The sequence below is a fragment of the Aquarana catesbeiana genome, linkage group LG13, assembly GCF_042186555.1.
Source record: "Aquarana catesbeiana isolate 2022-GZ linkage group LG13, ASM4218655v1, whole genome shotgun sequence".
NCBI classification, from domain to species: domain Eukaryota; kingdom Metazoa; phylum Chordata; class Amphibia; order Anura; family Ranidae; genus Aquarana; species Aquarana catesbeiana.
Genome location: NC_133336.1, coordinates 30,087,241 through 30,114,995, shown reverse-complemented (window position 1 = coordinate 30,114,995; position 27,755 = coordinate 30,087,241). Strand labels below are relative to the sequence as shown.

Genomic DNA, 27,755 nt, shown 5'->3' with positions numbered 1-27,755 from the left:
CTCCAGAGGACTGCATCCGCTCAGTTGGGGTCCGCTCCTGGATACTGCAGGGCTGTGGTTTGTCATTGGACTCCTGCCTTGATCCTTGGTCATAGAATCACTGCTCTAGTGAGCCACATTCCGGTGCTGCGGTCCCTTTCCTCAGATCGGGAGAACCGCGCCTCGTTCCCCCCTGAGCCACCGCCATCTCCATTGCACATCCTGCTTCTACGCTCTGCGCCGTCTGATACACCCGAAGCCCATCTGATTGGCTCCTGCTCCCGCCTGGCATCTGAGCAGCTGCACGGTGGCGCGTGGACATGCTTCATGCAGGTGAATAGAGAGCCCACCACCTGATCTCCTGGAGCCCGGGGATCACAACACACTCAATCAGCATGTCTACCCATGCCACGCCCCCCCAACTCCCAACTTTTTTAGATGGGAACGAGGGGCACCTATTAGCAAACGTATGTTTGTATAGTACAATCCCTCTGCCATGCCCTCTTAACAACTTCGCACCCGCGCTATAGCCGAAAGACAGCTACAGCACGGGCTTAAAATCCCGGGAGGGCGTACATGGATGTCCTCCTATTTTTGCGCTCTGTGATCTCCGAGTCTTTGGGACTCGTCTGAAAACTGAAAGAGGTAAAGGGCCAATCACAGCAGGCCCTTTACCACGTTATCAGTTGTCAGCTAAGGAAAGCTGATCGTGGAAGTAAACAGAAGCGGTTATCGGCTGTCAGCGTGAAGAAAAGAAGAAAGCCATTTATCGGCTTTTGTTACAGGGACATCAGTCCCCTTAGTGCCATCCAGTGCTGCTAATTAGTGCCCACCAGTGCCATCTAGCAGTGCCCATCAGTACTGCTAATCAGTGCCCACCAGTGCCACCTATTAGTGCCCATCAGTGCTGCCTCTCAGTGCCCATCAGTGCCACCTCTTTGTGCCGCCTATTATTGCCACCTATCAGTGCCGCCTCATTAGTGCCTCCTGATCAGTGCCCACCAGTGCTGCCTTTCAGTGCCCATTAGTGAGGGAGAAAAATGACCTGTTTTCAAAACTATATAACAAAATATTAAAAACGTTTAGTTTTGTTTTTCAAAACTTTTTTTTTTTTTTTTTTTTTTTTTTTATTGTTTAGCAAAAAATAAAAACCCCAGTGGCGATTAAATACCACCAAAAGAAAGCTCTATTTGTGTAAAAAAAATGAATAAAATTTAATATAGGTACAGTGTTGCATGACCGCGCAATTGTCATTCAAAGTGTGACAGCTCTGAAAGCTAAAAATTGGCCTGGGCAGGAAGAGGGTAAAAGTGCCCGGTAGGCAAGTGGTTAAAGGAGAATTATACAAAAAAAAAAAAAAAGGTTAGTTAAACCCACAAGTGTTGTTTTTTTTACCACTACTATTCCTTTATATTGGCTATGAAATTTACAAATGCAGCAGTTTAAAAATGGGATAAAAGGTTTAGCCTTGGGAAACACTTTTTGAAAGATAATTAGTGCATTTTACAGTGAACCCCTGAAATTCGCGGGGGTTACATTCGTAGAGCACCCGCGAATTGTGAAAAAACGCGAATATTGGATGTGGTCAAAAAAGTGCCTATACATGCCTATTTGTAAAATTCTTCTGGCACTTAGGTTCATTGCCTGAAGCCTTAGAAGGTGCAGGGCGTTTGGGCGACATCTCATGCCGCGTACACACGAGCGGACTTTTCGACCGGACTGACAATCCAACCATGTGTGGGCTCCATCGGACCTGCAGTGGACTTTTTCGGAGGAAAATCTGACGGACTTTAGATTTGGAACATGTTTCAAATTTGTCCGACGGACTCGAGTCCGGTCGAAAAATCCGCTCGTCTGTATGCTAGTCCGACGGATGAAAACCAACGCTAGGGCAGCTATTGACTACTGGCTATCAACTTCCTTATTTTAGTCCGGTCGTACGTCATCGCGTACGAATCCTTCGGACTTTGGTGTGATCGTGTGTAGGCAAGTCCGTTTGTTAGAAAGTCCGTCGGAAGTCTGTCAAAAGTCCGTCGGAAAGACTGTCCTTTGTTGCCTGACCTTTGTTGCCGAAAAGTCCGCCCATGTGTACAGGGCACTAGGGCTTCAAGAAGAACAAAATGAAAAACACGAGAACACTCACTGAAACACTCGAGATAGCTACAAGCGGTAAACTGTTATTATGTGGGAATGCCGGACTGCATCTGCCACAGAGGAAAAATCCACGAACGACTTAGACCGCAAAACTCTGAACCGCAATTTCAGGGGGGGGGTCGACTGTATATACAACTATATAGATCAGGCCAAAATGAGGGACAAATGAGGAGAAGAGAGGGACAGAGTGAATTTGTTCCAAATCAGGGACAGTCCCTCAAAATCAAGGACAGTTGGGAGCTATTTGTTACAATTAAAGAGTACCATAGTTGTAACACTGCTGGTCTTGTGACGTATAAAGTCTTTGCAGTTTCTTGGTGGGGGCTCAATGGAGGAAATCTAATCCTGTAGGGTCTGTACTGCCTCTCCAGCCTACTCAATGAACATAGCAAACCCTCCCCCTGGATGACACTTCCTGCTCAGAGAGAAGACCCAGCCCCATGTTCACCTCCCAGATACAGACAACACAAAGTGCAAGTGACAATTAGGTGACCATTATCATGACACTATGGGATCTGATCTCCTGGGCTATCCTGCTTATACTGGGGCTATTCCTAGTCTTCTTCCTCCTCTACTGTGCCTACATCCACTACATCCACCTGAAGTATGACCACATCCCGGGACCCCCCAGGGACAGGTGAGCACTCAGTACTTTCTATTGCTTTGTTGAAGATATAAAGGCTACAAATGTATCAAACATGCAACTTTGTATCCATCCATACTGTTGTATAAATAGCATAATGTTTATAAACCTTCAACAAGTGCAGTAATTATCATAGGTGTGCGCAGCCTGTTGCATTAGGTTGTGCACCCCAAAGCTCAAACATATTTGCGTATGTGTGCATATGTGTATTGTGACAGAGAGGCTCTGTCGCTAGAAGTTTATAGGAAAAGGTGACCCAGGAGTCTCTTTAAAGAGGAAGTAAACCCTGATGGGTTTACTTCCTCTTTGTTTCCCTGCAAGGGTAAAGCATAATGGGCTACTATACATCGCATAGCAGCCCATTATGTGTCACTAAAACAAGATAAACTGGCGCTCAGAGGCAGTGAAGCAATTAAAATAAAAAAAATATATAATTAAAAAGTCATAAAAAAGTCATATGCTGAATCAATACCGGTGTAGCATGAGAGATGTTAATCGACATTGACAGGTGCTGGGAAGCAGTCCATAGTTCAGGGAAAAAACCATAAGGAATAAACAGTATGTGGAAGACACTGGATATGAAATTTATCTTGTGGGACACTGTATCCAAAGTTCACGAAGGGCAGCTCTTCTCTGGAGTGAAGTCAGCTCAGATCCATCAAAGACAAAAAACAAAAGGAGAGGAGCGCCGCTAAGTAGGTGGATTTATTAACAATTGACAAATAAAAGTATCCACTTACATGTAAATACGGTATGTGCAGCAAGTCCTCTTACCTTCCCACTTTGGAATGTACCCTCTTGCTGCACATACCGTATTTACATGTAAGTGGATACTTTTTATTTGTCATTTGTTAATAAATCAACCTACTTAGCGCGCTCCTCTCCTTTTGTTTTTTTCATTATGTGTCACTTACCTGACACAGGAGCCTGCGATGTCACCGCTGTCCCCTCTGCTTCGGGGCGTCCATCTTCTTTCTGGGTATCGTGGCTACGGCGCTGTGATTGGCCGGAGCCGCAATGACGTCACTCCCGCCGCCTAGGGTTGCCACCTGTACAGGATTCACCTGGACAGTCCGGGTTTTGAATCTTGTGTCCGGGTTTCAGGTGGACTGAAACCTGGACACATTATTCAGACCAGGCTGTGGCTCCCCAAGTAACCCAGATAGTCAGACACAAATCTGTTGCTGCCAGGCAGCTGCAGATGGCTGTCTGGGGGCAGGTCTGGCATTACTGGGGGGCAGAGCGATGATGTGAGCAATTTGGCCACACCCACTGTTTGCTGTGGCATGCTATGCGCACAACACATTACTACTGTCCTTGGGGCACCCATAGGTGTCCCAGGCCCTTAAAGTGTTCAGGTTCGGTTTGAACAAAAGGTGGCAACCCTAGAGCCGCCGCTAACGGCATATCGCCGTTAGCAGTGGCATGCTTAGTGCGTCTGCGCGCCGCTGTCTACGGCGCATGCGCCGCAGACAGCGGTGCCTGTCTTTTTGCAAATATCTCCTAAACTGTGTAGGTTAAGGAGATATTTCTTGCACCTACAGGTAAGCCATAATCTAGGCTTACCTGTAGGTCAAAGTGGTCTGTAAGGGTTTAGAACCACTTTAAGGGTTAATGCAAGGTTCAGAACTAGCATCTCTCCAGTAAGGATGAGCTCCGGCGTTTTTGCTTAGCCCACGTGCCGAGCCCGCCGGGAAGTCGGCACGGCGCTGCGCTAATCACAGGCAGTGAGACATTTCCCGATCTCTGCAGCCGCGCATCGTCTCACTGCTTGTGATTATCACAGCGCAGTGCCGACTTCCTGGCGGGCTCTGCACATGGGCTGTGCGAACACGCCGGAGCTCATCCTTACTCACTACACAGGTGTGCAGGGTCATTATCCACTTCAATACCGGGCACTTTCCCCCCTTTCCTTCCCAGCCCAATTTTCAGCTTTCAGCGCTCTCGCACTTTCAATGAGAATTGCGCGGTCATGCAACACTGTACCCAAATGAAATTTTTATCATTTTGTTCACACAAATAGAGCTTTCTTTTGGTGGTATTTATTCACGACTCTACTTTCCGTTTTAAAAGAAATCCAATAAAATCTAATTTTGTCATAAATTTAAGCCAAAATGTATTCTGCTACATGTCTTTGGTAAAAAAAAAAATCCCGTTAAGTGTATAATAATTGGTTTGTGTGATCACGGACAGATGTACGCAGATGATCAGGTACAGATCTGCGCAGGTGATCACGGACATATGATTTTACTGTTACATATGTGGGGGGGACAGGTGTTTTTACTGTGTGGGGACATGTGTGTGGTGACAGTGTTTTGGGGACATTGTGTGGGGACTAAGGATGAGCTCCGGCGTGTTCGCAAACAGCACGTGCAGAGCCCACCAGGAAGTCGGCACTGCGGAGCGCTAATCACAAGCAGTGAGACATTGTCCCGATGTGCGGCTGCAGAGATCGGGAAATGACTCACTGCCTGTGATTAGCGCTGTGCAGTGCCGACTTCCTGGCGGGCTCTGCACGTGCTGTTTGCGAAGACGCCGGAGCTCATCCTTAGTGGGGACACTGGGCCGTTGATCATTGTGTAAAAAACAGCTCATACTCACTGATCACCGGCTGGCTTTAGCGATCCGCTCTCCTCACTGACAACTTCTGTGTGAGGAGAGGAGAGCCGGAGGGGCATCCTCAAATGGAAGGTGGAGGAGCGCAAGGTCTCTAACATCCACCAGCTCCGTGATGTCATCATGGAGGAGTGGAAGAGGACTCCAGTGACAACCTGTGAAGCTCTGGTGAACTCCATGCCCAAGAGGGTTAAGGCAGTGCTGGAAAATAATGGCGGCCACACAAAATATTGACACTTTGGCCCAATTTGGACATTTTCACTTAGGGGTGTACTCACTTTTGTTGCCAGCGGTTTAGACATTAATGGCTGTGTGTTGAGTTATTTTGAGGGGACAGCACATTTACACTGTTATACAAGCTGTACACTCACTACTTTACATTGTAGCAAAGTGTCATTTCTTCAGTGTTGTCGGATGAAAAGATAGAATAAAATATTTACAAAAATGTGAGGGGTTACTCACTTTTGTGAGATACTGTATATATATTAATATAATATCCTACATAAATCAGCCAACATATTACAACAACGGGCCCCTGTGTGATTTCAGGTGCACAGGTTGAAATACGCCGCGGCTTTAGGCACTTTTTAACAATGCCTGTCTCCTATCAGAAAGCTAGAAAGCTGCTTATCAATATACACTTATTGTGATTTTTTAGTTTTTTTACCAAAGACATGTAGCAGAATGCATTTTTGCCTAAATTTATGAAGACATTTGATAAAAATAAAAAAAAAATAATATCTTTTATATCAGAAAGTAAAACATTTTTATTTATTTTTTTTCAAAATTTTTGGTCTTTTTTCGTTTACATAAAAACAAATAAAAAAAAAAAAAAAAAAAAGTGGTGATCAAATTCCACCAAAAGAAAGCTCTATTTGTGGAAGAAAAAATAATATAAATTTTGTTTAGGTACAGTGTTGCATTACCGCGCAATTGCCAGTTAAAATGACGCAGTGCTAAATAGCAAAACATGGCCTGGTCATGAGGGGGGGGCGGGGGTAAAACCTTCCGGCGCTGAAGTGGTTAAACATTGATCTATGAATGCAGTTTTTTTATGTTTATTGCATAAAATATGTTATGCTAGATAAATGTTATACTTATATTTATTTGTTTATTTTTGCAGCTTTCTTCTGGGTCACACACCCACACTAATGAAAGCGATGAAGGCAGACAGCCTAGTGCATGAGCTTTTCCTTCAGTGGTAAGTTTGCTGTGATTACTGAAAACAATATGTCTGCTGTCAAAGGTGAATGGTGGAAGGTGGAAACCTGTTGGTGTAGTTGTACTAGTCACAGAATGGAGAGAACCCGCTGTTTTGCAAAGAAGTGTTTACACCTGCATTGGAAAATACACTATATTGTCAAAAGTTTTGTGACGCCTGCCTTTACACCCTCATGAACTTTAATGGCATCCCAGTCTTAGTCCGTAGGGTTCAAAATTGAGTTGGCCCACCCTTTGCAGCTATAACAGCGTCAACTCTTCTGGGAAGGCTGTCCACAAGGTTTAGGAGTGTGTCTTTGGGAATGTTTGACCATTCTTCTAGAAGCACATTTGTGGGGCCAGGCACTGATGTTGGATGAGAAGGCCCGGCTCGCAGTCTCCACTCTTATTCATCCCAAAGGTGTTCTATCGGGTTGAGGTCAGGACTCTGTGAAGGCCAGTCGAAGTCCTCCACCCCAAACTCGCTCATCCATGTCTTTATGGACCTTGCCTTGTGCACTGGTGCGCAGTCATGTTGGAACAGGAAGGGGCCATCCCCAAACTGTTCCCACAAAGTTGGGAGCATGAAATTGTCCAGAATGTCTTGGTATGCTGATGCCTTAAAGGGGTTGTTAAGGCAGTGCACACAATCACTGCGAACCCCACTGCTAGTATAACCTGTAGTATATACTGCATGCCGTTTTTAAAATTCATCTTCAAAATATCTTATTTTTTCTCCCCGATCAGTGGTCACGTGACCGCCCTTTGCTCTCTCCCTTTGATGTATACACTAGAGAGGGAGGGGCCGAGATCTCCCTCTGACATCTTCCGGCTGGTCATGTGACCTCCCTCTGTAGTGTATACATCACGGGAAGAGAGCACAGGCAGTCATGTGACCTCCCTCTGTAGTGTATACATTGGAGAAAGAGAGCGACGGGTGGTCACGTGACCGCTGACCGGGGAGCAGAAATAAGGGTATTTAAAAGATGAATTTTAAAAAACGGCATGCATTATATACTACAGGTTATACTAGCAGTGGGGCTGGCAGTGATTGTGAGCAGTAATGTTTGCACTGCTCAGAACAGTGCTACAAGGGGAGGGGAGGAGCTGATCACACACAGAGCTGACAGGCAGGGAGGGGAGGGGGAGAGGAGATCAGAGGAGAGACAGGAGAGCTGTGGATGATGGAAGCACGTATACTGTCCATTAGTTTAGGGCTTAGCAGCCATGATTAACCATTTTCAATTTACAGAGGGGGAGAGGCAGAAACCGGCAGGATCAGCCAGGTATTTTATGCGATACATGGTGCCAAATGACACAGCACAAGCACTGGGAACAGGATTTATTTATGTTTTTTTTTTAGGGTAACAAACGCTTTAATGGCCCGTACACACGGTCGGATTTTCCACTGGAAAATGTCCGATCGGAGCGTGTTGTCGGAAATTCCCACCGTGTGTGGGCTCCATCGGACATTTTCCATCGGAAGTTGGAGAGCAGGAGATAAAATTTTCCGACAACAAAATCTGTTGTCGGAAATTCCGATCGTGTGTACACAAATCCGACGGACAAAGTGCCACGCATGCTCAGAATAAATAAAGAGATGAAAGCTATTGGCCACTGCCCCGTTTATAGTCCCGACGTACGTGTTTTACGTCACCGCGTTCAGAACGATCGGATTTTCCGACAACTTTGTGTGACCGTGTGTATGCCAGACAAGTTTGAGCCAACATCCGTTGGAAAAGATCCATGGATTTTGTTGTCGGAATGTCCGAACAAAGTCCGACCGTGTGTACGCCCTATAAGAGTTCCCTTCACTGGAACTGAGGGGCCAAGCCCAACCCCTGAAAAACAACCCCACGCCATAATCCCCCTTCCACCAAATGATTTGTACCAGTGCACAAAGCAAAATGCATGGGGTGGAGTGAATTGAATGGCCTGCACGGAGTCCTGACCTCAACCCAATAGAACACCTTTGGGTTGATGTGCGTGTAAAGGCAGACATCCCAATACTTTTGACAATATAGTGTATGTGTGTTTTTAATGCATGTTTTAAGGAAAGTTTTGAACATGTTTTACATGCGTTGCAGTGTAATTTTAGTGGTCCACTCCAGTAGGAACTGCCCTTATTGGGAATCTATCATGTTGTGCCTATAACCGATAACCTCCAGGAACAAAAACTTTTATTGAAAGTGAAATGAAAGTAAAAAAACAAAAAAAACCAAACATGTCATACTTACCTGCTCTGTGTAATGGTTTTGCACAGAGCAGCCCCGATCCTCTTCTTCTTCGGTCCCTTGCCGGCACTCCTGGTCCCTCCCTCCTGCCGAGTGCCCCCAGAGGAAGCAGCTTGCAATAGGGGCACCCAGGCAGGCTTGCTCCCGAGTCACGGGCTTTGCGTGTTCTTTCACACACAGAGCCGTGGCTCGGCCCCGCCTCTATTCTCTCCTCATTGGCTCACTGGCTGTAATTGAAAGCCAATGGCTCCCTCTGCAGTCTTAGCCAATGAGGAGAGAAGGTAGAAAACCTTCATCCTTTACAAACACTTTAAATATTTTGCTCGATAGCTAGAAAAGATATACATTTTTTATTTCTTTATTTCTTTTTTTTTTGCATCTTTGCAAACCCAGATACTGCCTGTTAATGTAGCAGTGACATCACCGCTCTGCTGCACATAGCCTGTGTACAGGGCAGGGCTGTGAGAGCAGGCTCCACCCACTACAGGCTGCCTGTGTTCCGTCAGATTAGGTGACTTGTCAGAATTGGTAACGGAAGTGACGTTCCGTCGCCACCATCTTGCTACACCTCGCGCTCCTCCACAGTAACTATACACAGAGAAAGGGCCAAGCGGACATCTTGTTACACCCACCGGAGTTTTGCATTGCACAGTTATGTTTAACAGGAAACGCAGCTTATAAGGTGAATTACAGTATATAGAAATCCGACGGACTGTTTAGATGTTGAATTTTCAAAGCAGCGGCAAACCTGCTGATCTCACAGGTTTGCTAATCTGACAGAACAGAAAAACATGCTGCTTTTATATTTCAACATGTAAACAGTCCGATGGATTTCTATATACTGTATTTCACCATATATGCTCCGTTTCCTGTAAAAAATTGTGAAATGCAAAACTCCGGTGGGTGTAACAAGATGTCCGCTTGCCCCCTTTTCGGTGTATCATTACTGTGGAGGAGTGCGGGGAGTAGCAAGATGTCGGCGACGGAACGTCACTTCCGTTACCAATTCTGACGGGTCGCCTAATCTGACGGAACGCCTGCAGAAAACTACAGGAGGGGGCGGAGACCAGACCAGTCCCCCTGCACAAGGAAAGAGGGCAGCAGTGAGCGGTCTTTATTACAGGAAGTCTCACACTGGATTACTGCACAGATCTGGAAAAAAAAAGCACTCCCTGAATTAAAGCAGACCTTCACTTCAAAATATCCTTTTGCCCCAATTGTTTTCTTCCTTCTAAAAAAAGCCAGCTCTTTCTTTAGTATGTGTGTTTATTTTTTTCAGTCCACTTCACCCACTGCCTTAATTCTTGCCTAGGTGAGAATGACATCACACTTCTTCTGCAGCCTCCTGGGAGATCCACATCAGATATCTCAGGAAGCATTCAGTTAACCACTTGCCGACCGCCGCACACCGATATACGTCGGCACAATGGCAGCAGTGGGCAAATGGGCGTCCCTCTACGTCCCCTTTAGGAGCCGGGGATTGCCATGTACAGCGTGACCGTGCCCGCGATCGTGTCACGGAGCCTCAGAACGGGGAAGTGCCTATGTAAACAAGGAATTTCCCTGTTCTGCCTTGTGTCATGACAGAGATCACCGCTCCCTGTCATCAGGAGTGGTGATTGCTGTCATGTGACTTGAAGCCCATCCCTCCCACAATTAGAATCACTCCCTAGGCCACACTTAACCCCTTCATCACCCCCTAGTGGTTAACCCCTTCATTGCCAGTGTCATTTACACAGTAATCAGTGCATTTTGTATAGCACTGATTGCTGTATAAATGACAATGGTCCCAAAATAGTGTCAAAAGTGTCCGATGTGTCCACCATAATGTCGCAGTCCCGATAAAAATCGCAGATCGCCGCCATTACTAATGAAAAAAAAAATGAAAAACAAAAATGCCATAAAACTATCCCCTATTTTGCAGACGCTATAACTTTTGCGCAAACCAATCAATATACGCTTATTGCGATTTTTTTTTTTTTTTTTACCAAAAATATGTAGAAGAATGCATATCGGCCTAAACTGAGGAAAAAAAAAAATTTTTTATATATTTTTGGGGGATATTTATTATAGCAAAAAGTAAAAAATAATGCGTTTTTGTTTTTTAAAATCGTCGCTCTTTTTTTGTTTATAGCGCAAAAAATAAAAACCACAGATCGATAAAATACCAGTAAAAGTTCTATTTGTGGGAAAAAAAAGGATGTCAATATTGTTTGGGTGCAATGTCGCACGACCGCGCAATTGTCAGTTAAAGCGACGCAGTGCCGAATCGCAAAAAGTGCTTTGGTCAGGAAGGGGGTAAAATATTCCGGGGCTGAAGTGGTTAAAGCATGACAGGCAAAGGAAGGACGTTGCGTTGTGTCATCAGGGTGTCAGCTGCAAGAACCTGGAAGGAACAATCGGCTCCCTGCGGACTAAGACTAGCTGTGAGGTCGGCCAGGGCACCTCTCCTTCCTCTTGTTTGACCTCATAGCTAGCCATAGACAGCACCTAGGAAGATGGGATAAAGTACTACACCTACTTTGTCCCCTGGGGAACAGAATGCACTAATAACAAGTGACACTTCTCCCTTAATAATTTATCCTCCTGATCACTGGCAGCCATGTTATATTTGTTCCACCCACCATCATTCATCGTAGCAGTTTTTTATTTTTTCCTGTTTCGGAGCTGCTCAGTTATGACATCCTGAAGAGGCAGAGTCCTCACAATCAGCTCCTAACTTAAAGAGGAGCTCTTGGCTCTTTCAGAAAAAAGGAGTCAGCAGCTACAAATACTGTAGCTGCTGACTTTTAATATTAGGGCACTTACCTGTCCAGGAATCCAGCTGTGTCCCCTTTTTCAATCGGCTCTCGGGTGCTGCTGCCGGTGTCTTGTCGAATACTGTCCCCTATCCAAAAGTGTCCGCCCTGTACTGCGCAGGCGCAGTACGGAGGACAAACGAGAGCCCAAAGTCTCAGAAGTTCAACAGCTGATCGTCAGCTGTACACGGCGCCTACACTTTTATTCTTACCCTGTGTCCAGGTTCATTCCCTACTATCCAAGTGAACATAGAGTACGAATAAATAGATGCCGAGCGCAGCGAGGCCGTGCCCGAAGTGTGGCGAGCGAAGCGAGCCCGCGAGGGGCCCTCTTGCAAAGCCATCACTAATAAGTGCCCGAGCGCCGTGTACAGCTGATGGTCAGCTGATCAACTTCGGACACTTTCGGCATCTCCTTCTCCTCCGTACTACGCAGGCGCTGCGCCTGCGCAGTACGGGGCGGACACTATATGATAGGAGGACACTTCTTGTCAGAACACCGGCATCTTCACCAAGGGAAACTGGCAGTGAGGCCTTGCAGCGTCACAGCCGGTTTCCTACTGCGCGGAACGCACTGCGCACTGTGAATGGGGTGCCTATTGGGGGAAGGAGGAGGGGTGCAGCAAAGAAGTGGCTGCATATGATGGGCACAGTGAGGCTGCATATGATGGGCACAGTGAGGCTGCATATGATGGGCACAGTGAGGCTGCATATGATGGGCACAGTGAGGCTGCATATGATGGGCACAGTGAGGCTGCATATGATGGACACAGTGAGGCTGCATATGATGGACACAGTGAGGCTGCATATGATGGACACAGTGAGGCTGTATATGATGGACACAGTGAGGCTGCATATGATGGACACAGTGAGGCTGCATATGATGGACACAGTGAGGCTGCATATGATGGACACAGTGAGGCTGCATATGATGGACACAGTGAGGCTGCATATGATGGACACAGTGAGGCTGCATATGATGGACACAGTGAGGCTGCATATGATGGACACAGTGAGGCTGCATATGATGGGCACAGTGGGGCTGCATATGATGGGCACAGTGGGGCTGCATATGATGGACACAGTGAGGCTGTATATGATGGGCACAGTGAGGCTGTATATGATGGGCACAGTGAGGCTGTATATGATGGGCACAGTGAGGCTGTATATGATGGGCACAGTGAGGCTGTATATGATGGACACAGTGAGGCTGTATATGATGGACACAGTGAGGCTGTATATGATGGACACAGTGAGGCTGTATATGATGGGCACAGTGAGGCTGTATATGATGGGCACAGTGAGGCTGTATATGATGGGCACAGTGAGGCTGTATATGATGGACACAGTGAGGCTGTATATGATGGACACAGTGAGGCTGTATATGATGGACACAGTGAGGCTGTATATGATGGGCACAGTGAGGCTGTATATGATGGGCACAGTGAGGCTGTATATGATGGGCACAGTGAGGCTGTATATGATGGACACAGTGAGGCTGTATATGATGGACACAGTGAGGCTGTATATGATGGGTACAGTGAGGCTGCAATTGATGGGGGGGGTTTCAGTACTTTTCAGTTTGTTTGCACCCCCCAAAAAATGTTGAGCACCAGCCGCCACTAGACTGTTTCTAAAATCACGTTGGGGTTGCTTGTAAGACCAATTTAGAAGGAAATATTATTTAGCTGACTTCCTTTTTAAAATGGATCTTCACCCTCTACTACATGATCCCTCCTCTCTACCCCTCCTCCGGTCTTCGGCACGGATTGGGCTTTTTAATTTATTTACTTACTCTTGTGAGAGTTTGCCAGGAAGGGAGGGGGTAATGAGTCATAAGAGGGCCAATGAGAGCTACAGAGCTGGAGGTGTGACTCTGTGTCTGTAAATTCAGGAAGTGAACAGGCAGCAGCTTCAGCTGCCCACAGTTAAAATGGATGCAGCCAGACTTAGTGGAGGGAGATTTCTGGAGCATATTTGGCAAGTACGGAATCACAGTACAGTGCAACCTTGGATTACGAGCTTAATCCATTCCAGGAGAATGCTGGTAATCCAAATCACTCGCATAGTAAAGCGAGTTTCCCCATAGAAGTCAATGGAAACGAAGATAATTCATTCCACACTGACTTCTATTACATGCAATACCGCATGTGGCCAGAGGTGGGGGGCGCCGGAGAGCCTCGGAAATACTCGGGGACAGCTCGGAAAGCCTCGGAAACACTCGGGAACAAGGTGTTTCCGAGTATTTCCGAGTATTTCCGAACCGTTCCGAGTGTCCCTGGCGCCCCCGCACCTCTGGCCAAATGCGGTACTGCACCGCCCATTAGCTTGAATTCTGCTCGTTTTGCAAGACAACACTCGCAAACCGAGTCAGAATTCTTTTTAAAAAGTTGCTCGTCTTTCAAAACGCTCGTTAATCGCGTTACTCGTAAACCAAGGTTGCACTGTATATATAAAATAACTTGCAAAGTGGTTGGAGGGAAGCTTCAGAATGGCAAAGATGTTTTTTATTACAAATTATGTGAGCAGGCTGCAGTTCCTCTTTAAAGCAGAACTATAGGCAAAACTTTTTTTTTTTTATATTTTGAATAGAGTAAGGGAGGGTTATAACCCCTGTCTGATTTTTTAGTTTCTCACCATCTGTGTCCGATTTACGCAGATTTCCTTTTACTTCCTGTCCCAAAGCCAAACAGGAAGTGAGAGGAAATCCCTGGAAATTAAGGGAATTTTGGGTCACCAGAACTAGTGTCCTCATTGGAAGAATTCCCCCTCCTATTACTTTTCTGGGGACAGCCCAAAATTTGGGATTTTCTTTTACGTTCACTTGCAATGATAATGGTAAACAGGAGAAATAGAGAGAGTGAATCTCACTAATGAGGGGGCACAGACAGTAATAAAAACTGATAGGGGGTCTAATCCCTCCCCATGCTATCCAAAACTAGAAAAAAAGTTTTGCCTTTTTAGTTATACTTTAAATGATTACAGTGTATTAAATGTGTTCCATCCTTCATAAATACTGATTACTTGATAATCTGATAATTATAGGCAAAATGTTTGTATTTATTTGTATTTTTTTTGTTTTTAGGTCACAGATCTACGGTCCAGTTGTTCGTGTTTATGGTCTACATAGGGTTATGATAATAGTCACCAGCCCAGACGCTGTTAAGGTAACGTTACTTGTACTATAAGGGGAAGCTGCAATATGTAATGATTACGGTGGCCACTAGTATGCAGTATATCTGTAGCGAGGGTCACTAAAGCTGACCTTACACTTCAGGCTGAGCAAAGGAATTCTGAAAAATTCCTCCATGCATGTTTTTGGTTAGAATTAGAGAAACACTCCTAAGGCCACATCCGTATTAAGGGGTCCATTTTTAAAGAAGGGGAGGACCAAAGATGGCCCTAGAGGCAAAACGGACGAAAGTATGTGAAAAAACTTTTTATTGACGACAATTAGTTATCCATAGAGCAGGTATCAAAAGAATTAAAAAACACAAACAATTGACACACGATGTAACAAAATGTTAGCACCATACAGACAACAGTGAGCCCCTGTGCGTCAACGCGTTTCGCCGCTTTGCTTCGTCAGGACACAATTCAGGGGTTGTTGGAAGGAACAGGTCTCACCATCTATGATAAAACACATCAATCAGACATTGTGTAACAATAACATATGTAGATAAAAGACATTAGCCGGAGTCATATCTGAGTGACATACAGTTAACACACATACAGCTATCTTGTCAGCATAAAACATCCACAAATGGAAATTGAACGTCAAAAATCACTGGGAACGTAAAATCCCAATACTAGTAACTGTATGATGAGCTAAAACAATTAAAGTAATTCTACCCATTACTCTCAAAGCCGAGCAATGCTCAATAAATGAAAATAGATGCATGGTTAATAGTGTGGATGGACGACTCTCCCCTGCTGGGTATTCTATTCTGACAGCTAGCTTCAGCAGCTGTCAGAATACCCAAACAGTGCCTGCTTCTGATTGGATGCAGGAGCCGGTTGGTTGGCAATTTTCTACCTTGTTTCTTATGGCACACAAAGTTTGGAACCTTGTTGGATTCCACACAAAACCACTACTTGGAATCCGGAAGATTTACCCCCCCCCCCCTTTCATGACCAGGCCGTTTTTTTACGATACGGCACTGAGTTAATTTAACTGTCAATTGCGCGGTTGTGCGACGCTGTACTTAAACAAAATGTATGTGCTTTTTTACCACAAATAGAGCTCTCTGTTGGTGGTATATGATCACCTCTGCGTGTTTTTTTATTTTTTGCGCTATAAAAAAAAACAAGACCGACAATTTTGAAAAAAAAACAATATTTTTTACTTTTTGCTACAGACCACATCCAATAAAAAAAAATGAAAAAAATCTAATTATCTTCATCAATTTAGGCCAATATGTATTCTGTTACACATTTTTGGTGAATATAGTAACCGTAATATTGATTTGTTTCCGCAAAAGTTATAGCGTTTACAACCTATGAGAATTTTTAATTTTTTTTTAAATAGTAATGGTGGCGATCAGTGACTTATAGCGTGACTGCGATATTGCGGCGGACAGTCGGCACACTAACTCTTTGGACGCTTTTTTTTTTTAACAAAGGTATCACCTAGGGCACTTTAGACACTGGGGACCAGTGACACTAATACAGTGATCAGTGCTAAAAATATGCACTGTCACTGTATTAATAACACTGACTGGGAAGGGGTTAAACATTGGGGGGGCGATCAAAGGGTTAACTGTATGCCTAACCAGTGTTTTCTCACTGTGGGGGAGGTCCTTTTGCTAGAGGAAGGCATTGATCCGTGCCTCTGCTTTGCAGGAACACAGGATCAATGCTTTCCCTACTGACAGAACTGACAGAACGGCGATCTGCCTTGTTTACATAGGAAGAGCGTTGTTGTGGCTTCCTGCCTAATGATTGGCAGGTGTCAGCGAACATCGAGTCCGCGGTACCCGCAGATCGGCTCCCGCTGTTTCTAATCACGGTGGGAGGTCACCGGCGGTGAGCATGCGTGCCCCAGACCCGTAAGTTTCGGATCACGTAGAAGGTACATGATCCGGCACAGAGCGGCCACCCTGCCTCAGTATATCTGCAGTGGGCAATCGGGAACTGGTTAAAGTATAACTAAATGTATCACTACTCCGCAAGGGTTGCAGATGCCTGGCTGTGCAGAAGTGGAGAACCCAGTCAACAAGCATTTTCTACACTTTCTCCATACACAAGGAACAGTCTTTGAGCTTCGTTTTTTTTTTTGGAATGCTCCTATACGTACTTCCTTATGAGGTATGTTTTAGGAGCTTAAGCTGTGGGGGATTTCTAAGCCCCAGACAATGAGGTTTACATTACGAGGTCTGCTAGCGGGTGATCACCGCGCTCTAGGTCAACGGGACTGGGGGGGTTGAGGAGGAGGTCCAGTGTAAGTTCACCTTACAGATCTTTCTGTAAAGGTGAACTTGCCCTTTAAGCACAACGCTCTCTTCTAGAAAGGCTTGCTACATGTGGAAGTCTCTCCCTTGTGTATTCCTATGTGTGCCGATGTACTTAGGCAAGATTCCTTTCAAACCGCACTGCTGTCAGGATCTTCCCAAGCCAGCCTGAGGCAGAGCCCCCCCCCCCCCAAACCAGGGGCTCTCCTCCAAGGTCACTGACAGTCTCCTCAGCACTCCATCTTCCACCGACTCCCCTGCTGGCATAACTCATCCATAATTAAAGCACCACTCGCACCTATACCTATCGAGGCCACTAAACGATCGAGAGAGATCGAGAGAGAGACTCTTTCCTGGACTTTCCTCTCCATTATTGGCAAAAGGCATAATTTGCCCACAGCCAAAATGGCGCCCATTCTCCCGGCCGGCCAGTGAGCGTGCCGGTGCACACCGATAATGTCACAGAGCGCGTCCAAGCCTAGAAAAACAGAGCTGGGCAGCCGTGCTCACCCTAAAGGGATGCTTGGACAGCAAGGAACAGAGATCCCGCTTTTTGGGAGGGTAATGTGCCTAGAAATGAGGTACTGCAGGAGGAAAGCAAACAGAAGGTGCAGGAAGTAAGAGATATAACAGGAGACATGGGCAAAGATAAAGAAAGGATGCATAGCTGGCCCCCCCCACAAGCGTTGCAGTCACTAAAGAGGAAACACTGCAGGGCCTCATCGAGACCCACTGTCAGAAACCATGAATCAGACTGAGACAGAAGTACAGTTAAATCACACTTGCTTAATAATAATAATAATAATAATAATAATAATAACAAAAGGTAAACATAGTCAAAACATAGCCAGAGTTCAGGAACGGGAACGGATAGTCAGACAAGCCAAAACGTCAGGGAGCCAGAGATGAGCGTAGTAGAACAGCAAGCAGGATCTGGAGCCAGAAGGAATGTCAGCCAAGCAAGTCTTTAACAGGAAGACAGGAGAGCGTCTCTAGAGATGTGACCAAGGCGAAGGCAGAGATCATCTGGGCTGGACGGCTTAAGTAGGCAGGACTGACGAGCAGGATATCATCAACAGGTGAGTCACTGTGAAGAGATGGGAGCTGGCAATTAGCCGACAGCTGAGCGGCCAGCTTTGAGAGGGAAGGGCTGAGCCCAGCCCTGAAACCCGCAGAAGGTGCTCCCAAGCTACCCTGGCACATTTAGCAGCCTGACGGTGGGACTTCGCACTGGGAGAGGCTTAGCCCAGATGGATGCTGCCCGGAAGCAGAGGTGGGGACACAGAACTGCTTACTCTTCACTGGTGCGTGGAGGTATGTGGAAAAAAAGAATGGGGTGGAGCCTAACTAAGCTTTTATTTATGCTATTCATTGGTCCTGAGGGAGTGGAAGAAAGGCGAAGCCTATCACTAGTATGCTGCCATGGATTGGCGTCAGGAAAAAGTTTTGCCTATACAGTGGAACCTTGGATTACGAGCATAATCCATTCCAGGAGAATGCTTGTAATCCAAAGCACTTGTATATCAAGCGAGTTTCCCCATAGAAATCAATGGAAACAAAGATAATTTGTTCCACATTTACTTCTATTGCATGCAATACCGCATGTGGCCAGAGGTGGGGGGGCGCTGGAGAGACTCGGAAATACTCAGAGACCGCTCGGCTGTATTCGGAAACCCTTGGAAAGGCTCGGAAACACTTGGGAACAGAGTATCTCCAAGTATCCCTGAATGGCTCCAAACCATTCCGAATGTCACCGGCGCCCCCCCACCTCTGACTAAATGCAGTACTGCACACCGCAGAGGCTTGAATACTGCTCGTTTTTTTCGAAACAACACTCGCAAACCAAGTCAGGAAAAAAAAAAAAAATAATTGCTCGTATTGTGAAACACTTGTTAATCATGTTATTTACAATCTGAGGTTCCACTGTTCTACTTTATGTTTTTAAATACCATTCAGGAAGTTCTGTTGTCACCCACATTCACAAAGGACGAGGTCTACAAGAACGCTTTCAATCTCTTTGGTGTAAGGTAAGTACTGGATTTACAATCTATAAAGTCCCTCTAATCCTTTCCTAATAGACAGTTTTCTTCTCTTTGTTGAAAGGCTTGTGATTCTCTATTCATTATTCCTCTTTAAATATCCGCACAGCTAATAATAAACCCAAAACTAAAAATGTAATATATTGCAGCAAGAGCTGCACGATTAATCGTTAAGAATCGTTATTGCAATTTTTTTTTTTTTTTTTTTTTTTTTTAGTTTTTTTCCCCCCTTGCGATCTTGACAAAGTATTTCCCGATTCTTTCTATGCAGAGAATTCTCTCTGCTCTGCTGAAGCCGACAACCCTCAAAAGAAAAGGGGAAAAAAAACAACAGTCAGTCTGCCAAGAATCACAACATTCTTTAGCGGTGGAACTTAAAGTGGAGGGCCACCCTAAAATAAAAAAATATCCTGAAAAATCGTTAACAGAATTAAAAAAAAAAACATTTGAAAAAAAAAAAATTTTTAAACTTACCTGAACCCTTGTTGCTAGGCAGTCTTCCTAATCTGCCTCTTCCTTTTCCGCGGCGTGTCTTGCTCCTCGGTGAGCGGCCCCCCGTTGCCTTCTGGGAACTGTGTGTGTTCCCAGAAAACCACGGGGCCATTAGGAAACTGGCAGTGAAGCCGCAAGGCTCCACTGCCTGTTTCCCTTAGTTAGGATGGCAGTGCCGGGACCCGAGAGCCGAGGGACGGGTCGGCCTCGGGCGGCCGACATCGCGGGCACCCAGGACAGGTAAGTGTAATTATTTAAAGTCAGCAGCTACAGTGTTTGTAGCTGCTGACTTTTAAAAAAAAATTTCCTGGCCGGAATCCCACTTTAAATATAAACATTTAATGATTTTGTCCTTTAGGCCCCTTTTCACACTGGGATGTCGGCACCGTCGGCGGTAAAGCGCCGCCATTTTTTTTTTATTAAAAAAATTGGGCTAACTTTACTGTTTTCTTATATTTTTCATTCAAAAAGTGTATCTTTTCCCCCCAAAAAAATGTGTTTAAGACCGCTGCGCAAATTCGGTGTTATATAAAGTATTGAAACGACCGCCATTTTATTCTCTAGGTTTTCCAAAAAATAAAATATATATATATATATATATATATATATATATATATATATATATAATGTTTGAGGTTTATAAGTAATTTTCTAGCAAAAAAAAAATATTTAACTTGTAAACACCAAGTGTAAAAGATAGGCTGGGCCCTGAAGTGTTTTTTAAAGAGTAACTCCACTTTTGTTGAGAAAAAAAAAAACTTTCCCCTCTGGATGATCTCTGTACATTGCAGGGATTTTCCTTGTCAAAAGAAGTTTATTGAGTATACAATGTTATAAAGATACATAAAGTAAGTTTACAAGGATCTATAAAGTAAGCTCATTGTTTTACAGTAGGGTTTCTATAGGTAAATATAATGAAATTTCAAATATTAAACATTGGGTTTACGTAAACCTAAATTAAAGATATATATCATTTCCTTAGTTACTTTTGTAGGTATTTAAATGATTTATACCTACTATATATATTGTTTACAAGTAGAGTGTATATAGGTCAAATAAATTCTGATAATGAGCTTTAATCGTAAAGGATTTTAACAAACTTTTGTTGCAGATTCCCACCTTTTCTGATTCTGAAGAAATAGCTGTTTGTTTCTCTGTGCGAAGTGAATGTGAATGGGAATGATTTTATATTTATCGATCAGCTGCTGCACTTGCAGAGTTCTAATAAGGACAGTGGCAGGGTCTGTATCCCTTTAGACATGATTTTCCTTTGGGAGTGTCTCACCAAAAAAATTACTTTTTTTTTCATTGCAGGGGATGCCCAAAATCTGACTTGTATCTTAATACAGACTTCTGGGAAAATCAGTGAGCCGATCATACAAGCAGGAAATTACATTTCTGGGGGGTGTTCCATACACCATCTGTGTACAGGATGTCTCCAGGTTTCCATATTGCATTTTACAGAAAATTACAGCAGCTATAGATTGAAAACAAAAAGTGATTTTTTTAATAACAATTAATTACAATATAATTTTTTTTTTGCTATTTTTTCCCCCCCAAAAGAGGAGTTACCCTTTAAGAACTGACATTGAGGTGGGAAGGGGGGAGTTGTGGGGTCCTGACAGGGAAGCAGTGGAAATCCACTCCGTCTATGGCTAGCTTAACGCAACCAGCGCCTAAGTAATTCAGCCGCAATTGTTTTACCGATACATGTCTTGCAGGTTTTTGGGGAACGGCCTGGTGACAGATCGTGATAATGAGCATTGGCACAAGCAGAGGAGGATGATGGACCCCGCCTTTAGCAGGACGTAAGATAAAGCTGAATTCTGGGCTAGAATTTCCATATCATTTTCTATCCTGCATGAGATAACAGCTGTACTTTGCTTCTGTGAAGGAGCTTCCTGTAATAAAGACCACTCACTGCTGCTTTCTCTCCTTGTGCAGTGTGACTGGTCTTGTCTCCGCCCCCCTCCTGTCGTTTTCTGCAGGCAGACTGTAGTGGGTGGAGGCTGATGGGGCCCCTACACAAGCTACACTATATTGTCAAAAGTATTGGGACACCTGCTTTTACATGCACATGACCTTTAATGGCACCCCAGTCTTAGTCCGTAGGGTTCAATACTGAGTTGGCCCACCCTTTGCAGCTATAACAGCTTCAACTCTTCTGGGAAGGCCGTCCACAAGGTTTAGGAGTGTGTCTATGGGAATGTTTGACCATTCTTCCAGAAGAGCATTTGTGAGGTCAGGCACTGATGTTGGACAAGAAGGCCTGGCTCGCAGTCTCCGCTCTAATTCATCCCAAAGGTGTTCTATCGGGTTAAGGTCAGGACTCTGTGCAGGCCAGTCAAGTTCCTCCACCCCAAACTCGCTCATCCATGTCTTTATGGACCTTGCTTTGTGCACTGGTGTGCAGTCATGTTGGAACAGGAAGGGGCCATCCCCAAACTGTTCTCACAAAGTTGGGAGCATGAAATTGTCCAAAACGTCTTGGTTTGTTAACCCATCTGCTTTAAAGTAGATTAAACAGCACAGTGCTTGTGCTGTGTAATCTGCCGCCCCTCTAAGCTGTAAAAAAAAATCTCCCTGAACCTGCCACTTCCTGTTTGCCCCTCTCTAAACTGACCACGATAACCAGGGCTACTCAGTCCTGATCACCGTGGTCAAAGTGCGTTCCTCTGTTGTATGCTGCCCTGCTCTGCTCTGCTCTCCTCTCTCACCCCTCACCCCCTCCTTCCTGCCTGTCAGCGCCATCTCTGTCTCCGCTCCGCCGCCATTATTGAAAATAAAAAAAACTAAAATTGTCACTCTTCAGGGGTTGGGCTTGGCCCCTTAGTTCCAGTGAAGGGAACTCTTAAAGGGTTTGTTAAGCCTTTTTTTTTTAAAACTTCCAGCCGCTCTATTAGAGGCTGGCATACAACACTGTGTAAATCCTTTCTAAAAACGAGCATTCTAAATAGCTATTTAGAGCTGTCTTCAGGCCGGTCACGTGACTCGCGGCCGCTTTACAGCTCCGAGACATTGCTTCTGTGGGAGGAGACGAACGGCCACGTGATCTCCCCGGGCTGACTTCAGAGGGAGATCAAGGTCCCTCCTGCAGTAGCCGTGTATCGGAGCTGAAAAGCGGCCGCAAGTCACGTGACCGGCCTGAATACAGCTCCAAATGGCTATTTACACTGCTCGTTTTTAGAAAGGATTTACAGTGTTCTATGCCAGCCTCTAAAAGAGCGGCTGGCAGTTTTAAAAAAGACTTAACAAACCTTTTAAGAGTTCCCTTCACTAGAAATAAGAGGGCAAGCCCAACCCCCTGAAAAACAACCCCACACCATAATCCCCCCTCCACCAAATGATTTAACCCCTTCATGCTGCATATTACAAATACCATTGGTAATTAACCTCCCCTCGGGGGGGGGGGGGGGGGCAGAGAGCCTGAGTATTGTGTGTGTATAAGGCAGCAGTGTGATCCAGGGGTAGGGGGCAGAGAGCCAGGGCATTGTGTGTGCATAAGGCATGTAAAATTCATGTTAGCGGTCCCTGGGATTGAAAGTTGTGAGGTTAGTGGTCTGTGAGGCCTGAAAGCTCGCGATTGAGAGTTTTCGGATCACATGACAGCAAAACATGGTGGTCACGTGATCTTAAGCCCCGCCTCCCGACTTCCTAAACCTCTTAAAGGGCCGAGAGGCGCCGGCATGAAGAGATTAAGAGAAGTGAAATCAAATGAATGAAAAAGGTTGGGTGGCGTCAGGCTGGAGAGGAAAAAAAAATCTAGATGATGCTGCACATCCTCCAGCTTTGAAATAGGGCGGGCTGTATCTGACTTGCAACAGCATGTATTGCTCATTGTGAGACGCTCATAATGTGCAGTGAAATCAGACTAAGAATTTTCAGTACATTCATTGTGTGTGTGTGTGTGTATGTATGTATTTATATGTGTGTGTATATATATATATACACATACACACACACACACACACACACACACACACACACACACACACACACATACACAGTATCTCACAAAAGTGAGTACACCCCTAACATTTTTGTAAAATTATTTTATTATATCTTTACATGTGACAACACTGAAGAAATGACACTTTGCTACAATGTAAAGTAGTGAGTGTACAGCTTGTATAACAGTGTAAATTTGCTGTCCCCTCAAAATAACTCAACACACAGCCATTAATGCCTAAACCGCTGGCAACAAAAGTGAGTACACCTCTAAGTGAAAATGTTCAAATTGGGCCCAATTAGCCATTTTCCCTTCCTGGTGTCATGTAACTCAGTGTTCCAGGTCTCAGGTGTGAATGGAGAGCAGGTGTGGTAAATTTGGTGTTATCGCTCTCACTCTCTCATACTGGTCACTGGAAGTTCAACGTGGCACCTCATGGCAAAGAACTCTCTGAGGATCTGAAAAAAAGAATTGTTGCTCTACATAAAGATGGCCTAGGCTATAAGAAGATTGCCAAGACCCTGAAACGGAGCTGGAGCACGGTGGCCAAGACCATACAGCGGTTTAACAGGACAGGTTCCACTCAGAACAGGCCTCACCATGGTCAACCAAAGAAGTTGAGTGCACGTGCTCAGCGTCATATCCAGAGGTTGTCTTTGGTAAATAGACGTATGAGTGCTGCCAGCATTGCTGCAGAGGTTGAAGGGGTGGGGGGTCAGCCTGTCAGTGCTCAGACCATACGCCGCACACTGCATCACATTGGTCTACATGGCTGTGGTCCCAGAAGGAAGCCTCTTCTAAAGATGATGCACAAGAGACTAAGGACATGGATTACTGGAACCATGTCCTGTGGTCTGATGAGACCAAGATAAACTTATTTGGTTCAGATGGTGTCAAGCGTGTGTGGCGGCAACCAGGTGAGGAGTACAAAGACAAGTGTGTCTTACCTACAGGCAAGCATGGTGGTGGGAGTGTCATGGTCTGGGGCTGCATGAGTGCTGCCGGGACTGGGGAGCTACAGATCATTGAGGGAACCATGAATGCCAACATGTACTGTGACATACTGAAGCAGAGCATGATTTCCTCCCTTTGGAGACTGGGCCATAGCGCAGTATTCCAACATGATAACAACCCCAAACACACCTCTAATGCCGCATACACACGAGCGGACTTTACGGCAGACTTTGCCCGGCGGACTTTTGTTTTCTCAAAAGTTAGAAGGACTTAGATTTGAAACATGTTTCAAATCTATCCGACAGACTCGAGTCCGGTCGAAAAGTCCGCTCGTCTGTATGCTAGTTCGACGGACAAAAAGCCACGCTAGGGCAGCCAGGGGCGGACTGACCATTGAGCCACTCGGGCGCTGCCCGAGGGCCCTGGGCCACTAGGGGGCCCCATCAGGGTCGCCAGCCTCAGTAAAACCAGGGTCAGTATGTGTAAATCTGTGTTTTTTTACATCTGTCTGTGTATACTGTGTGTACATGTATGTGTATACTGTGTGATCGTATACTGTGTGTGTGTATACTGTGTGGCCCCATAATCTCTGATTGCCTGGGGGCCCCATAATCTCCTATTGCCCGGGGGCCCCATGAGTTATCAGTCCGCCCCTGAGGGCAGCTATTGGCTATGAACTTCCTTATTTTAGTCCGGTCGTACGTCATCACGTACGAATTCGACGGACTTTGGTTGATTGTGTGTAGGCAAGTCCGTCCATTCAGAAAGTCCATTGTAAAGTCCGTCGGGCAAAGTCTGCCGTAAAGTCCGCTCGTGTGTACGCGGCAAAGGACGACCACTGCCTTGCTAAAGAAGCTGAGGGTAAAGGTGATGGACTGGCCAAGCATGTCTCCAGACCTAAACCCTATTAAGCATCTGTGGGGCATCCTCAAATGGAAGGTGGAGGAGCGCAAGGTCTCTACCATCCACCAGCTCTGTGATGTCGTCATGGAGGAGGGGAAGAGGACTCCAGTGACAACCTGTGAAGCTCTGGTGAACTCCATGCCCAAGAGGGTTAAGGCAGTGCTGGAAAATAATGGTGGCCACACAAAATATTGACACTTTTGGCCCAGTTTGGACATTTTTACTTAGGGGTGTACTCACTTTTGTTGCCAGCGGTTTAGACATTAATGGCTGTGTGTTGAGTTATTTTGAAGGGACAGCAAATTTACACTGTTATACAAGCTGTACACCCACTACTTTACATTGTAGCAAAGTGTCATTTCTTCAGTGTTGTCACATGAAAAGATGGAAGAAAATATTTACAAAAATGTATATATGTATATGTATATACACATACACACACACACACACACACACACACACACATATATATATATATATATATATATATATATATATATATATATATATATATATAGAAGCAGTTTATATACAAGCAATTTTGATAGACAAACATCGATGCAATTTAAATATATATATATATATATATATAAATTTAAATTGCATCGATGTTTGTCTATCAAAATTGCTTGTTCTGTGGAAATGGGACAAAAATCTAGTGACCTTTCTGTGTTATCTAGTCATCTAGTGGCTATAATACAGTATTTTCAGCTTTCACGTATTTGAAATGCAAAGACTATAGCCTGGAAACATCTGAATATGCTCTTTTTCGCAGTTTTGATGAACAAACAGCTATGCACAATGCACCTCTATCTTTCATAGTATATATTTCACTACAGTCTACAGGTAAGAGTTTATCATTGCTGGAAACCTGTGTCTCCTTTTTTGCAGGTATCTGATGGGATTGATGGGGACTTTCAATGAAAAAGCAGAGGAGCTGATGGAGCAATTGTCAGAGAAAGCAGATGGGAAAGCAGAGTTTTCAATGCATGAGATGATGAGTAAAGTAACACTGGATGTCATTGCAAAGGTATCTGAGAAGTATTAAAAAGTTGTTCGGAATGCTAAGGGGTTAAAGTTGTAAACCCTGGACTGTCATGCTCATCCTGGCTTCTTACATAGAAATCTGCTCATCTGGAATGAGCAAGTAGCTAGTAACTAAAAAAAAAAGTAAACTGCCATTCTTCATGTTTGTCTCTATGGTGAAGTCCCACAACCAGCTCCTCAGGGAGATCACTGCAGGCCCTCAGCCCTGACACCGCTGAGACCCCAAGGGCAGCTACACAAGCTACATCAGAGGGGCAGCAGCCCCTCTCTTCCCCCCTCCCACCCCAAAGCTTGGCACCCCCCTGAGAAAAGAATCTCTCCAAAGCTCCAGACAATTTATCACCTCCCCAGCCACCTTCTGGGCACTCTTCTCCAGGGATTAACCAGGCCATGATAAATATTCAGGCTGGTCATTTTAATCTCCCTTCCTATGTTCTGGAAGCTTCTTCCAGAGGCAGGGGGAAGCAATCAAACTCCCAGCCTGTGAAACCCTAAACAGACCAGACCAATCACTGCTCCCTTGACTACAGAAGAAATCCAAAAATTGTATTTTCCTAGCATCCTATGCTAGTATGGTGCTACACTTGTCTAGCGGGTTAATTATGCCATATTGCTGATTTATATTCTGGTGAAATCCGTACTATGGAGAAATTCACAGATAACTAAACAATATCATTGAGATAAAATATATTTTAGTGCATTTTCAAGATTTTCATTAGAAGGGACCAGATGTCACCAGATCCAATGATTTAGTTTGGTATTTGCAGGTCGCTTTTGGAATGGAAATGAACTCTATGCATGATGACCAGACCCCCTTCCCTCGAGCAATTTCCATGGTCATGAGAGGTGTGGGCGAGACCCGGAATCCTTTGATAAAGGTTGGTGTGTTTTTGGTGTTCTGTTTGAAATTGTGGCCTGTTGTGCTATAAAAAAAATAAAAATAAACCTGCATTTTGGGCAAAGCTGGAAGAAGTAACAGGTTCACTCTACTATATGAAACATAAGCAGCGTGCACTTACCTTCTACTCTTCCTGCCTGATAATAGGCACCGCAGGTGTGCAGACCGGAGAGGCCAGTACAGGGATGGTGGGAACGCCTCATAATAGGCACAGCAGGTGTATAGACCTGGGAACTCAGCACTGTGATGTAGGGAACCCTTCATAATGGGAACAACAGGTGTGCAGACCATGACACTCAGCCCAGGGTTGGTGGGAACTCCTCATAATGGGCACAGCAGGTCTACAGACAATGGAGCTAAGAGCTGGGATGGTGGGAGCCCCTCATAATGGGCAGAGCA

At 45.1% G+C, this 27,755-nt stretch overlaps 1 protein-coding gene across 1 annotated transcript in view; it reads left to right on the top strand.

Moving 5' to 3' along the window:
• Positions 1 to 2,525: 2,525 nt before the first annotated feature.
• The window catches only part of LOC141117421 (cholesterol 24-hydroxylase-like), a 47,485-nt gene continuing 22,255 nt past the window's right edge, over positions 2,526 to 27,755 (top strand). Inside the window, exons 1-7 of the mRNA XM_073610282.1 lie at positions 2,526 to 2,770; positions 6,516 to 6,593; positions 14,710 to 14,791; positions 19,031 to 19,101; positions 21,327 to 21,413; positions 26,303 to 26,441; positions 27,226 to 27,336. Of these exons, the coding sequence (XP_073466383.1) occupies positions 2,634 to 2,770; positions 6,516 to 6,593; positions 14,710 to 14,791; positions 19,031 to 19,101; positions 21,327 to 21,413; positions 26,303 to 26,441; positions 27,226 to 27,336 (705 nt within the window). The 5' untranslated portion in view covers positions 2,526 to 2,633. The remainder of the gene's footprint in view (positions 2,771 to 6,515; positions 6,594 to 14,709; positions 14,792 to 19,030; positions 19,102 to 21,326; positions 21,414 to 26,302; positions 26,442 to 27,225; positions 27,337 to 27,755) is intronic.